Source organism: Stegodyphus dumicola, chromosome 7 (genome assembly GCF_044657685.1).
Source record: "Stegodyphus dumicola isolate Sdum_Otavi_A_Nest chromosome 7, ASM4465768v1".
Classification (NCBI taxonomy): Eukaryota; Metazoa; Arthropoda; class Arachnida; order Araneae; family Eresidae; genus Stegodyphus; species Stegodyphus dumicola.
The window spans coordinates 70,567,666-70,581,964 of record NC_140774.1 but is presented as its reverse complement, the minus strand read 5'-3'; the positions used below and the strand labels follow the sequence as shown (position 1 = coordinate 70,581,964).

The window sequence follows — 14,299 nt, the reverse complement described above, 5'->3', positions numbered from 1 at the left end:
AAAATGTTTCAAAAGCTCATTTCAGTATGATGAGATTTTACTTTAATTACGTGTATCAATTCAAGCGTGTATCTACAGTAGATTGTGAGAGAAGGTACATTGAAAATGGCCAATTTAACATTGTCGGTTTCCGACACCCCTTAAGAATCAGTGTCATAAATTACATGTATTTTAAACTGAAATTTTATTAGATTTTGATTTTAATAGGGCTTTTTTTAACAAATATTGTTAAAAAATAAAATTTAATAGTGGCCATATAAATCCATAATGACTAAGGTTCTCTAAGTATCTAATTTAATTATTTATAACTAACTGCTTACCCTTAAAATTCATCTCTACATATTAAAGCGAATTATTGCCTTTCAATAATACTCACTGTGGTCGCGAGATAAAATATACAAAAATGTAAAAATTCAAGTAAAACTTATTCTTTGCATCTAGTGAAGCTTAAAATAATACAAAATAACTTATCACCTCTGGTGCTTTAATGGCTTATTGGAACCTTAAAGTATATTAACTGGGTTGCAACCCATGGAACGCTACACAAAGCTATGACACTAACTGCATCAAACAGAGCCTGACTAACTTTAAACACTTGCCAACCATGCCTACATCAGGCCTTTCAGGTTTGTTCTAATCAGCAGGTCTCTCTCTAGACAAGCAGCAGCGGTGACAACATTCAGTCTTTTGTTATGAATCATGCTGATTATGATCTTACTTCTCATTTTAACCTATGTCGTATGATATAAAATCTACCTGCTATTTACTGAACCTGTAGACTGACCTAGTATGGGACAAAATGAGACTAAAAAAAAATCAACATATAGCTAACTGTTAGTAAAGCGTAAATGTCACTTTTCTTCTTTCAAATATGTCCAACTATTATAAGTGTAAAATATTTAATGCTTCTTGATAAATCGCATAACCCTCTAATCGGTAAGGCCGTATATATGCGGCTTAGAATATGTTTTGGGATATCTGTAAGAACGTATATATACGTGCATAATAAAATATGTCAAATAAATTAAGGCAATATATCAAAAGAGAACAAATCTAGGTATGAAATACCAGGAGAGATTTTACATTAAAATCAAAAAAAAAATTTGTTCTCATAGTAGTTTTGTGCTTTCTTAGTGAAACCCTGGCCGCTCAGAGAGTTAAAGTTTATTTTATTCTCAAACTTATTAATAATTATGTTAATTAATTCATTTTTAGTAATAATGCACTACTTAGGGATCTATTTTATTTTTAGGATGGTATTACAAAAGTGAAATTCAGGCATAGATAATATTTTTAATTGAATTTATTCAGTTCCCTTTTGCTCATAGGTCCTTAAAAGTGCTTAATTTCTGTATACAGAAATGTGTACGAACCCTGTCTGATCCATGAAACTGTTTTGTGAGAAGCACTTGTGGGTGAAGTGCAAAATCACCCACTTATTTTTTTGGTGCTTTTTACAACAGTAAAAAGAATTAGATTTTTGTCAATTTTCTTTGACTTTTTAAGTGAAAATAGGTCGATGTGTACATGGATAAAGTCAAGGAAGTGCGCAGTGCCATTTTTGTGCAATTCTGGGATTTTTTAAGTGAAAATAGGTCAATGTGTACATGGATGCTGAGTTTGTGTAACTTTAAAAAACGTCCCAAGCAGTGGGTGATTCTGCACTTTCCCCGCTCTTGTTTCTGCGAGAAAAGTTGTGCGGTACTATTTGGTTTTGAGGGCCATAAAAAATCGCCAAACTATTGCTGATGCCAGTGCTGCCAAAAATAATTGGGGCAACCCTAATAATAGCAATTTAAAACTGACTATTTAAGATTCATCATATATGTCTCAGTGCATCATATATACCTCAGTACCTGCCCTAAATTTTATTGCTCAGTGCTTCACTAAATTAAAAAATTCTGCCACTCTGGTTGCTGCACCAGTTTTGACTTAATATAATTTCGGAAACAAAATTAATTTCTTCTATACATTCTGAGTACAAGCAGTTCTGTAGAGTAACAGAAATCTTTAATTAATTCTGAAATGAAAATAAAATTAATTGAAAAAGGAATTGGTGTTACAAAGAGAGAAAAAAATTATTCTTCATAGGTAAGCTATTTAAAAATTAACTGACTAGGAGACGAAGCAAGTGAGAACATTGATTTGTTTATTGAAACAAATAACCTAAGAAAAGATGCTGAAGAGAAGGAACTGATGTAAATTAAAAATATCTAGAAAATTTTCAAATTAAGAAGACACATAAACATTTTGTTATTTGTTGTTGTAGATTTTAATGTAATTAATTTAATTAATGATTGTAGTGTTTAATAGTACTAATATTATTTTAAAATCAATATCATAAATTATAACCTGCTGTAAAATTTTCTTAATGTTTTTTTAATGGATATGTTTGGACCTTTGGTTGAGGCATCTTTCAGAGTTGCATATCGTATTGCCAAAAATAAGAAACCGCATACTATTGGAGAGACATTAATTAAGCCTTGTGAGCTGGAAATGGTTGAATTAGTTTGTGGACTGGAACAGAGAAAAAAACTTGAGGCTATTCCATTGTTAAAGGATGTGATACATTCAAGAATAGTTGAAATTTTTTGCAATATCTTGAAACAGATCATCGATGAATTGAAAGCATTGCCATTTCCCTTTAATATGCAACTGGATGAAACTACAGCTTGAATTGTAGTCAACTTCTTGTTTTTGTTCGTTACGTGTCTGCTGATACTATCAAAGAAGAATTCTTATTTTGTGATCCTCTTTTGCAAACTACAAAGGCAGTTGATGTTTTAGCAATTTTAAATGTTTTCTTTTCCAAACACGACTTTTACTGGAAACAAAAACTTCATTCACTTTGTACGGGTGGAGCACTTGCGATGCTTGGCAATAAATCTGGTTTTGCTCATTTGGTAAAAAAATAGGCTCCTAGTATTATTATTACACATTGTTTTTTACATAGACATGCACTGGCTACAAGAACTCTTCCAACCAGCTTAAAAGAAGTATTGTCTATAGTTATTAAAACTGTGAATTTTATTAGAAGTAGAGCTCTTAATTATCATCTTTTTAAAACACCGTCAAGAAATGAACGCAGAACATGAGGTACTTCTGTACCACACGGAAGTGCACTGGCTGTCACGAGGGCAGATTTTGAAACAAATTTTCATGTTGAAGACAGAAGTATCACTTTTTTTAGAAGAAAAAGATAACTCACTCATCAAATATTTCAAGAAAAGAGATTTTATATGTAAATTGGCTTACCTGACAGACATTTTTAACCACATGAACGATATATGTCTTTCAATTCAAGGGCCTGATACAACAATTATGGATGCCACTGAGAAACCACAGGCATTTTTATTGAAAATGTCACTTTGGAAAATTAGAATTCAAAATGGGATATATGCAAACTTTCAAATGTTGGACGAAGTGCTTTTTGAAAATGGATATCGGAAAGATAGTTTGTTATTGAATAACTTGAAAAATGAAATCTGTGAACACCTGGAAGTTTCATTTGAAATATATTTCAATTCGGATGGTTCTTTTGTTATAAAAGATGAGTTGTGGATTCGTAATCCTTTTCTTTGTGATATTGACTGTATCGATGACATGAACCTTGCCAAAGATGAGCAAATTGATTTGAAAAGAAAGTCCTTGTTAAAAATGGATTTCAATTCAAAAACTCTTGGAGAGTTTTGGTCTTCTTTAACAGAAGCCTACCCATTGCTTGTAAAACGAGCTATGGCAGCCATTATTCCGTTTGCTACCATATATCTTTGCGAAGCGGGATTTTCCACACTTGTCACAATAAAAACAAAACATCGAAATAGACTGAATGTCGAAATGATATGCGCTTTGCTTTGTCGAAAACCATCCCTCAATTCAATCTGTTAATCAAGGAAAAGCAGCAACAGCCTTCACATTAAAAATTTTAATTTCTTCAAATTTTTTATATTATTGAAATAAAAATATTAAAATAATTAAATAATAAAACAGAATATATTTTGTAATAAATTATGTTTAAGCAATTTTTTTTTCACAGAGGGGTCCGTGACATATTTAAAATTTTTAAAGTGGTTCATTGTGCCAAAAAGGTTAAGAAACACTGGTCTAAAGTTTTATGCAATTTTGTTGTGTGATCCATTTTTTCTACTTATCAGGTTAGATATAATTAACCAAACATTTAATTCTTTAAAATCCCTAAGCAAATTTCAATTGTATATCTGTATTTCTGTATTAAATATCAAAGTATGTAAATTATTTTGTAAGTTTTAAATTTTCAATGAATGAATGTAATATTTTTCTCTCAATGACTGCTTGTTATTTATTCCTTATTCTTAAAAGTTTCAGGTTCTGTCTAGTAAAGGTCCGGAATGGGTGGAGCAGTCAGTGCTGGAAAGAATAATGATGAACTTATTGATAATTTAGTTGAAGCTGAATTTATCAAAACTCCTTTAGTTCAGCGTGTATTTAGAGCTGTTGATCGAGGCAATTATTACTCCCCAGAGCATAAGGAAAATGCCTATAGGGATATAGCATGGAGAATGGGAAACCTGCATTTGTCTGCACCATGTGTATATTCTGAAGTTTTGGAAGCCTTGAAGCTCCGGCCTGGATTATCCTTCTTAAATCTTGGAAGTGGCAGTGGCTATCTTAGTACAGTAGCAGGATTAGTTTTAGGTGAACATTTCTTTTTCTTCATTCAGTTTTCCTCCCTCTCTTCACTCTCATTGCTGGATATTCGCAAGATAATATGTATATTTCATTTATATTAAATTTTAATTTTTATAAAGAATAGTTTTTATGAAATTATCTGCTTTCTGTGAGTTAACAAGCAAATGATTTTTCTATTATATTATTGTGAAAATAAATCGTGTTGAATAAAGTTTATTGGTTAATTAAGTAATAAAAGCATTAAAATTTTATCTAACACAGAAATATCACTATATGTTTAGGAAAAGTTGGTACTTCTACATTTAAATGCAGAAATATGGGACAGTGTTTTGTGTACCCAATGCATATTTATTTGTCGAAAATTAGTCTGTGAAATTAAGAAATATCATCTGCGGCTTTCTTTAAGATGCCAAACAATTGGCTAGATAGAAAAATGCCTGTCACAAGCTGAAGCAGCAGAATGGCTAAATGTCAATAGTAGTATTATCTACAGATTATGAAATCAGTTTACCAGTGAATAAAAATCAGTTTTCCAATGTTAAGATGGCCACTTTCAGGCTGTCTGTCTGTAACATCTTCTTCCAAGGACTTTTCTTGCTTCTTCAGCTAGAAGGCAACAAACCATAGAGCCTTAGCTTAGTGCTAATCATTTCATAAGAAGAATATCAGCTTTTGTTATGAAAAGAATACTGCATATTGAAGGGGCTATTTGCTTGAAGGTTCGCTGTTGATATTCCATTGATGCCTTCATTCATAACAAACTGATATAGACAAGCATGTTGTATGGAACAAAAAGTAATGACAGTCGGTACTTTTCCACTAATGAATTTAAATACTGTCTGCAGTGTATATTTATGTCATATCATGTTCAATTGAATGCACACATACTGAAGCAATACCCTTATTTGAGTAAGAATTTAAACAGTCACACTGACCTGTATGTATTTCTCCTTAGTTTATTAGAGCTGAGATATGTAAAACCGACATCCTTGATCTCATGCAAAACAGTATACTGGTTTCAATAGCAATTTCTTTGTTTGAGTAAACATTAATACCTGCCTTTTTAGGATATATACATTTAACTATTTCCTTTACTGCCTAGCTATTTAATGAATGGAGTGGCCAGCTTGACCACTAGATCCTAATCTAATGGAACCACATTGGAAGAGAGACAGCTAGCCACCTTGTCTTTTCCTCCAGCATCCTTAAAGGAGCTAAGAGTTAATTATGAGATGTGTAATGACTTGTTTTGATTAACGTAGCTGACCGTTTAATCAGTTGCATAGAAAGGAGGTGCTAAGCCTATGTTCATTGTCAGAGGGGGACATATTCCATATTTATATTCTTTTTCTCATTTATGTAAGCAAAAAAAAAATTTTTTTTTTTCTTTGCATTTTATTAACCATTTCAGTGGTATAACCACTTTTTTTCAATCTCTGGAAATCAGCCACAGAGATATACAAATATTAAATCCAACATTCAATGAGAACACTGTAAGCTGTGAACACTGTATGAACACTGTAAGCACTGCACAGAAATTCAGAAGCAAATTCACTTTTTTTTAAAAAGTGAGGATTTATGTCCTGGCTGCCCTTCTGTTGATCATCATCAACAAGAAATTGCTGAAATCATTTATTTGATGAGGTGATATCATGTTTTTCTTGACACTGCTGTAGGAACAATTATTTCAGTTGGCTTGTATCACCAAACTTTATTAAAATATGAGGAATATTTCCACATCATTTGTTCCTCAAGATAAAAAGTCCAATCACTTGACTGTTTGTGCAGAACTTGAGGAAATTCTTAACCTGGTTATCACAAAGGAAGAATCTTGGATGTTTGGATATCACTCAACAGATAAAACAGATGTCATCACAGTGGAAGACCAGAATTGCCAAGCAAGTTTATTTTCATATGAAAGTCTTGCTGAGGTTTTTTTTTTTTTTTTTTAATTATTTTTGTATAATGACTATTTAATGCATCATGAATTTGTGCTTTAAGCTTGGAACAATTGCTTTTAATATGTCACCAGAAGCATTTTCTTGCCCCAAGAAATGCCTCTTAAACTTTGCAAGGTAAGGCAAACTATACATTATTGAGAACACCAGAGCCTTTCAAAATTTTATGCATGAGCAACATTGTTGTATAAACAACAAATATATGGCTCATAAAATGTCTCTAATCTGCTATTACCATTTCTCTGTTTTAATGACTGAATAAATCATTGATGTCTTTAATAGATGGTCAACGATTTTTGCCACAAGTGTGGTTGCTTCTCTAATCAGAACCTGAGTAAGAAGGAATTCACCAGTTTCTTCACATAATCTACCAAATATCCATTATTGTAGAGGAAAACCTGTCATTTCTGTTTTTTTTCCTTTACGAACAGATTTTTGTTCATGTACACAATTTTTCAGAGCAATTTTATTTACGTATATGATTGTCAGATTTGATATAAAGAATACACTTCTCTCATATAGCTATTCTAATCATAGTTGTATTTTTGTAAAGGCTGAGTTGCTTCTTCCACCACTTACTAAACATCAGTTGATGTGTTCAACAGTAAGCAGATTACTATACTATTGCTAACTGTATTCTGATATTGCTAACTTAGTTGTCAACATGTGTTTTTTCTACTTACAACTTTTTGTAGAATTAGTAGTAGAAACAAGGAAGTTGCACATCCATTCTTATCTTCACTCTCCTTAACCGAAACAAGGACTTGTTCCTGCAGAAATTGTCTTACACAACTTATTATACTGCACAGATGAAAAGTTGATAGTGCTTGTGTGCTATTTTTCTTTCTGACAGCTTACAAAATAAATATGTGTCTACATTTTAATTGTATTTTTTTGTGTTTGCTGTTTATCCATTAATGAACTATGATCTTATGATATTATCTGTTTATTGCCTGCCGTTTATAAAATGGGAGCTTGCAAAGTTTATTGCCTGTAAGCTGCATTTAGATGATGATCAAATGTGCTACATATTCCTTCACCACTTTTCACATTAAATATGCTTTTATTGATATGTTCTTTTGTTTAATGGCCATTTTGCATATTTGAATGAGTATTAAAATGGGGTTTTGATGGAAGAGAGATATAGCAGCACTTTTCTGCAAATTGAGCATTTTTATTTTATTTATTTATTTATTTTTGAAAAAAAAAATATTGTTAACACTTGGAATAGTCAGATCTCAACTCATGTAAAGATAATTATGAGTAATCATGAACTCTTAACATTTTTATGAAAAAATATAACAAGACATGGTTTACTTGTCATGAATATGCTTACTCTTCATGTCAGTGCAGTTTGAAGATGGTTTGTATTGGTTATTAATTGACAATCTTGGCACCGTTTATAAAATGGGAGCTGCAAAAATAACGAAGTACCAAAAATTTTATATTTGATGCTCTAAAATACAGAAAAAAATGACATTTGAAAACTGCATTTTCACCATTACAATTCATATCATGTATAAAAACTTGTATTGAACTTTTTGGCCAAGAATAAACATTTCATTGATTTCCCAGATACTATCATTATATTGTTCCTCATGGCCATTTTTCTTTTTCCCGGGTTGAAAGCTATTTTAAATAGAGATTCCTGGACCATTAAATGAAATACTGCAAGGAATTTCACAGTATTCTCCCCCCAAAAAAGTAGTTTTATTATTCTTTCAGAGAGTTGCATTGATGTTAAGTGTAGTGTATAGCAACAGGAGGTGTGCATACTTTAACAGCATATATTAGTTAAGTCATTCCTGTATTTATAAGAGTTTCATTCTAAGAATCAATTGAATAGGCCTCATATTTGTAGTGCTGTGAATGTTCTGTACTTGTTAAAATGTGATTCCTTTAATATATTTTTTAAATCAAGTTAATAAATTGTATCTTATATAACACCATAAATTGTATCTTATGTAACACCATACATCATTAATCATTCATATAATTTTTCAAAAATTCAGTCTAGGAATAGATTATATCAACAGCACTCATATTTTAGAACTGTTTAATAATGGGACCCATAATACGGATACCTGCACCTTTATGAAATGATGCCAATTTTAAAAAAACAGAAATCTTATTAGAGTGCTTGCTTCCTGCATTAAAGGTGCTTACTTTCTTATTGTAAAATAGTTTCTATTTTTAAGAAAAGCATCCTTCATAAAGATGTAACTGCTCTAATTTGAAAAAGCATCGTTCATAAAGATATGGCCACCCTTATGTTGGGAAATTGCTATGCAAGTCCAATTTCTGTGTACTATACTTTTTAAACCCTTCACACGCAGTGTTCGCTTCCTGAAAGCAGCAGTTTTCGAATTCCCCCCCCTTCTCTTCTTTCCAAAATTTTTGACTGAAAACCAATTGATTTCTGATCTTTTACCTCTAAATAACACAAAAAGACTGCAGAACCCTGCATTTTTGAGGTCTTAGAATTTCAAAGCAGATGTCTTTTAAAATTCATTTTCAGTGAGACAAAATACCTTTTATTAATATAAACAATTTTAAATTTCAAAAGTTATTCATCGCACATCATCATTTCTATCATAAACAATAAAAATGTAGCAATCATTAGCCTGCATATATGAACAACCTGTGTATATTTATGGCATTTGCTTTGTAGTTTTAGGGTACAACCACAGAGCCACTAGAGCATTGTTTCACATTGTTCTAAGGGCTCAATGGTTGTGTTCTGAAACCACTGCTCTTCACAATGGTGTTTTCTGCTTTCAAATGGGAGCATTTACTTTTACCTGGATATAGATAAGGGGCTCTGATTTGTAAACAATACATGCACCTGCCCATGTAAAATGGCTTTCATTTCCAGAGACTTTTCTCTGAGTTCAACCCGTCCTACTGGCGGCCGAGTGGTAAAATTCCTGAACACTGGTAGTTCAGTCCAAGGTTCAAATCCCGCGAACGGGCTGGCTGTATGGGCCTTTCCGTGGTTTTACCCATGTGTAACGTGTATATGAGCAAGTTTACCTTAGAAGCTTTGCCATAACTCCCCACACACACACACACATACATAAACCAAACCTCAGCTCAACATACTTGATTCCTATGCTAGTATTGTGATTTTATTAATTACCGTAATTTCCGGAAGAAAGGCCGCATCAGCGTAAACGCCGCACTTGAGAAAAATGGCAGGAAAAAAATTAAAATTACACAGAAACGCCGCATCAGCGTAAACGCCGCAATAGATTAAATTGTGCGTGACATCGTCCTGGGCCTTATAGATGCAAAAACTCAAGTCCTGATATATGACATACCAGTTAAGTTTTTAATAATGCACTATAAATAATATTTTTAATTATCGATGTATTGTTTTTTAAAAGATTTACAAGTCTTAAGCTTGCGTTCTGTTGTGTTAAATATATTCTCTTCATCTTAAATCTTCTGAAGTTTAAATAGATAAATGCGGATTATAAAGGTAAACTGTCTATTTGCCCTCTATCAGCAAACCGATAAAACTGCCTAATATTTCCCTTAAGTAACCGTAGAAACTAAGGCAATCCACCTTAGCAATTTTTTGAACTTCCAAATGTAAGCAAACATATAGTCCACTGCCGTTGCATTCCTCAGAAAACCATTCTAACTCCCCTACTCCCCGATGAAAATAATAGAATCGTCTCTCTCATAGGCTGCCGTTTTGGGATGTAGACGCTAGTCTTAAAAACTATCCAACAAGTACTTGTACCGAAACTGATGGGATCTGTATCTGGCAGAATGCCAAGAAAAATCCATTCATGCGAAGGGGAAATACGTCGGAGTTCGTTATTGCAAGGCAGGTGGAGTCGTGTCCGCCTTTGAAAAAAATTGCAGAAAAGGCAGGGGTGGAGAGAGGATGGGTCCTGGAAGATTCATCGAATGGCAGAGGAGAGAGTTCGAACTGATGAGAATGTTGATTTGGAAGGGGGAAGAATGTTATTGTTCTGAGATCTCGTTTAGGGTGAATAAGGCACGTAGGTCCGTTCAAGGGAAAGAATGTAGACAAAATAACGTTCGCAAAAAGCACCTGAGTGGTCTTTTGTGTGGGAACAGCACCAGTCTATGCACAATGACAAGGCCATCCAAACTATGTACAATGACCATCATAGGAAATATTTTATTTTTAGTGCACCTAAACGCCGCATGGGTAGAAACACCACATCCGCTGAAAATTTAAGTTTTAAACACGTAAACGCCGCGGCGTTTCTTCCGGAAATTATGGTATATTGTGTGGTTTAAATATAATATAAATATATTTTTCTATAATTAAAAATAGAAATCACATAAAAGTTTTATTTAAGTTAAGTATCTTTTATAAATATTTTTTTTCTACTTCTGAAATTTAAAATGGCTTGCAAAGGGCTAGAAATATCTGATGCATTAGCTTTACTTGAAGAATTACCTTCAGATCCAGAATTGGTGGTCTCTGAGGATGAAAGTGATGAGAGGGAAATACTCCTTTACCCCCTTCCCTCCCGTTTATAAGAAATTTAGATGAAAGTAATGATCAGTGAGAAAATGATGATGTAAATTTACCAAGTGACCATTATGTATCGAATGCTTTCAGAAAGTGATTGCAGTTTAAAAATTCTCAAAGTGTTCAGAATGGATATAATCAGCAGTATGATACAAATTGGAAACGAAGGATCCGTACCAAAGCAAAAGGCCCCTATTAATATAAAACCAACAAATTTTCTGTGCCAGATGAAAAGAGACTAAAGAATGCAGAATATATATCAGTAAAAATGCAAATCCCAACAGTGTACATTCTGTAGCACAAGGGAGAAACCTCATAGAACAAGATACACGTGGGAAGCGAAAAAGATAAAATATGCTTTAAACAGTTTCACAAAAAAGTGTTTTTTTTTTTTTTTTTTTTTAATCTATTTATCCAAACATCCTTATTATATACTTTCTTGTGTTTTCACTTTTACAGAAAATTTACATAAATGCTGATTTTTTCTTCATAAATGCTTTTATTTCATTTCATGCTTATTTACATTCTGATGATTTACTTTGTAAAATAATGTAAAAAATTTACATATAATGCAATTTTTAAGTTAATTTTTTTTTAAAAAAAAAATTCTTAAATTTCATCATTTATTTGAAATGCACACGTGATATTGTTAACTGTTATCTGCTAACAGGTGAAAATCATAATAAAGTGGTAGAATGCCTAAAATCTTGTTTTGGGCGAGATGAAATACTTACTGAGTTCTATGTGTGAGAACTGTTAAAGCTAGTCATAAAAAATGCTAAAGGCAATAACTAAAAATTAAACATTGTTAGACAGTACAATAAACTGGAGAGAGAACTGTGGAATCCATTAGTTTGACTTTGGATAAATATCCTGCCGTGCTTTTCTCTCTCATTGAATCTTGCACACCGGAGGACAATTTTAGGGTGTGGTTGTGAAATCCTATAGTTAGTACAGTGAATGAGTCTGCGGAGAATCCATGAAGTGGAAAGCTAAAAAGCTTGTTACTGTTTATGAAAATGGAAGTAAAAGGATAGGAATGAGTTCTAGTGAAATCTAGGTTTTCAAATAAATACTAGAAATGGGAGAAAGAAAAGATGGCTAAACCACTTAATCAACCGACAGCTGCAGATTTATTTTGTGGAGTTTTCGAAAAGGGAAAACAAAATGTAGCTTGTGTATTTTGTGAAAAGGCACACAAGAGCAGAGATTGTTTTAAGGCTCAAACTCTGAATTTCAAGCAGAAACAAGATATTTTAAAGAATAAATAAGTCTGCTTTATATGTTTAAGAGCCATACATCAATCGAAATTTTGCAAGACAAATATTAAATTTATTCTCTGTGGAAAAAGATATTTAGTTTTAATGTGTCCAGAGCTGAAAACTAATGCATTAATTAATAATTTTCTTAAATCTGAAGAATCAGAAAAAGCTATAACAGCCTGTCAAATCATTGTTATTCTGGTGAAGTTCTACTTCAGACATTACAGGTTAGATTGAAATATGGAAATAAAGAAAAACAAGTACGGGTACTCATCAATAGTGGTTCCCAGCATTCGTACATACTGAGGACAACTGTAGAAGAGATGGGTATGGAAACAACTGTTAACAGGCTTTAGATTCACACACTTTTTGGAGGATTAACGACAGAGATGAAGGAGCATCGTCAGTATGAACTTGACATTGAATCCTGAAACGATAAATTTTCCTTAAGACAGAAGCTCTGGATCAGTCGATTATTCGTGGAAAAATTCCATGACTAAAGACAGGAGGACCGTAATGTGTACTGATAGAACTGAATTTCAAACAGCATGTGTGACTGCTTTGTTTCCTTTGAAGAAAAGTATCTTTTTTTAAAAATAGGAAGTGTTTTATTTATTTTGAATATTATTTTTTTATTTTATTTGTTTTGAATAGAATAAAAAAAATTCTGCTTATTAATGTTACAGTTTTAAAATGTATTGTTTCTAATTTGGCTTTTCATTTATCTGCTTTTAGGTCCTTATGGCACAAATCATGGGATTGAATTATATAGTGACATAGTAGATTTTGCATATGAAAGATTAGAACATTTTTTAAAGAATTCAATGGCAGTTGATGAATATGATTTTTGTGAGCCCTCATTTGTGGTTGGTAACTGCTTGATGCTTGACAGCAGCTGTCAACAATATGATAGAGTTTACTGTGGAGCATCTTGTCCAGAAGAATATGAAACTTATATTAAAAACCTAGTCAAAATTGGGGGTATCTTAATCATGCCTCTCAATGAAAAGGTGTGTATTAGTTTGTGTTTTTTTAATGGAAATTTTCTCAATGAGATTAGATTAAGAAGTTATTTACTTGTTGGATAATGAAATTAATAAGAATTCTTTTTGTAAATTCTGTAATTTGTGTGATATTCAGTGTGACTTCAAAGGTTTAGAACAAGTGTTAACAATCTTTTTTGGCTGCTGGTCAAAATCAACCAGTATGTGAATATTAAGATGATGTTTTGGGTCAGGGGTATTTTCATTTTAAAAGTCTTTTTTGTTGAATAATAATATAAGTGTTATTTAAAAAATAATTGCAATATGCTTTGAAATTTAAACAGTAAAATTGTAATTTTAATTATTATAAAAACAAACATAACTGAATGAATTTATTTTTCTCTGTGATAACAATGGTTTCCGTGACACTGAACTTGTCAGTTTAGTCAAGTCTGGCTTATAGTTTAGACAAATAAAAACATCTGAATTTTCAGCAAAACTGCAGTTGTTCTTAAAATAAATTTCATATATGAAAATATTTGCTTATCTTTATAAGTTGAAACAAATGCAGACTAAATGCCAAAGCCAATTTTTTTTTCAGGGATGAAAACTTTGTAGGAAATGATGCCCAGCTTTCTGATAACATGAAAAGATCATAATATTCTGATTTTACCAAATCTGTCTGGAGTGTCTTTAATTTATCCATCCATAACACTGAACTTTAAAAAGCAGTTATTTCTAAACTAAAGTTGTCAACTTTAAGATATTGAAAATATGGCAAATCTAAAATATTTTCTTCTGTTTCATTGGACTTTATTACTATAAAAGTAAATATTTTACTGTGCTTCTTAAAAATTTGAAACTGATTTTTAAATTCACTTTTAATGCACAAAATCCAACTTTCGAATACAT

At 32.0% G+C, this 14,299-nt stretch overlaps 1 protein-coding gene across 3 annotated transcripts in view; it reads left to right on the top strand.

Annotated features, from left to right (window-relative positions):
• LOC118201825 (uncharacterized) overlaps nt 1–14,299 on the top strand; it is a 132,137-nt gene that overhangs the window by 76,695 nt on the left and 41,143 nt on the right. For 2 of the 3 annotated variants that reach the window (XM_085820422.1, XM_085820420.1), the window contains exons 2-3: nt 4,339–4,674; nt 13,140–13,414. In XM_085820422.1, the coding sequence (XP_085676548.1) occupies nt 4,368–4,674; nt 13,140–13,414 (582 nt within the window). In that variant the 5' untranslated portion in view covers nt 4,339–4,367. The remainder of the gene's footprint in view (nt 1–4,338; nt 4,675–13,139; nt 13,415–14,299) is intronic. The other variant, XM_085820421.1, reaches the window with a different exon arrangement.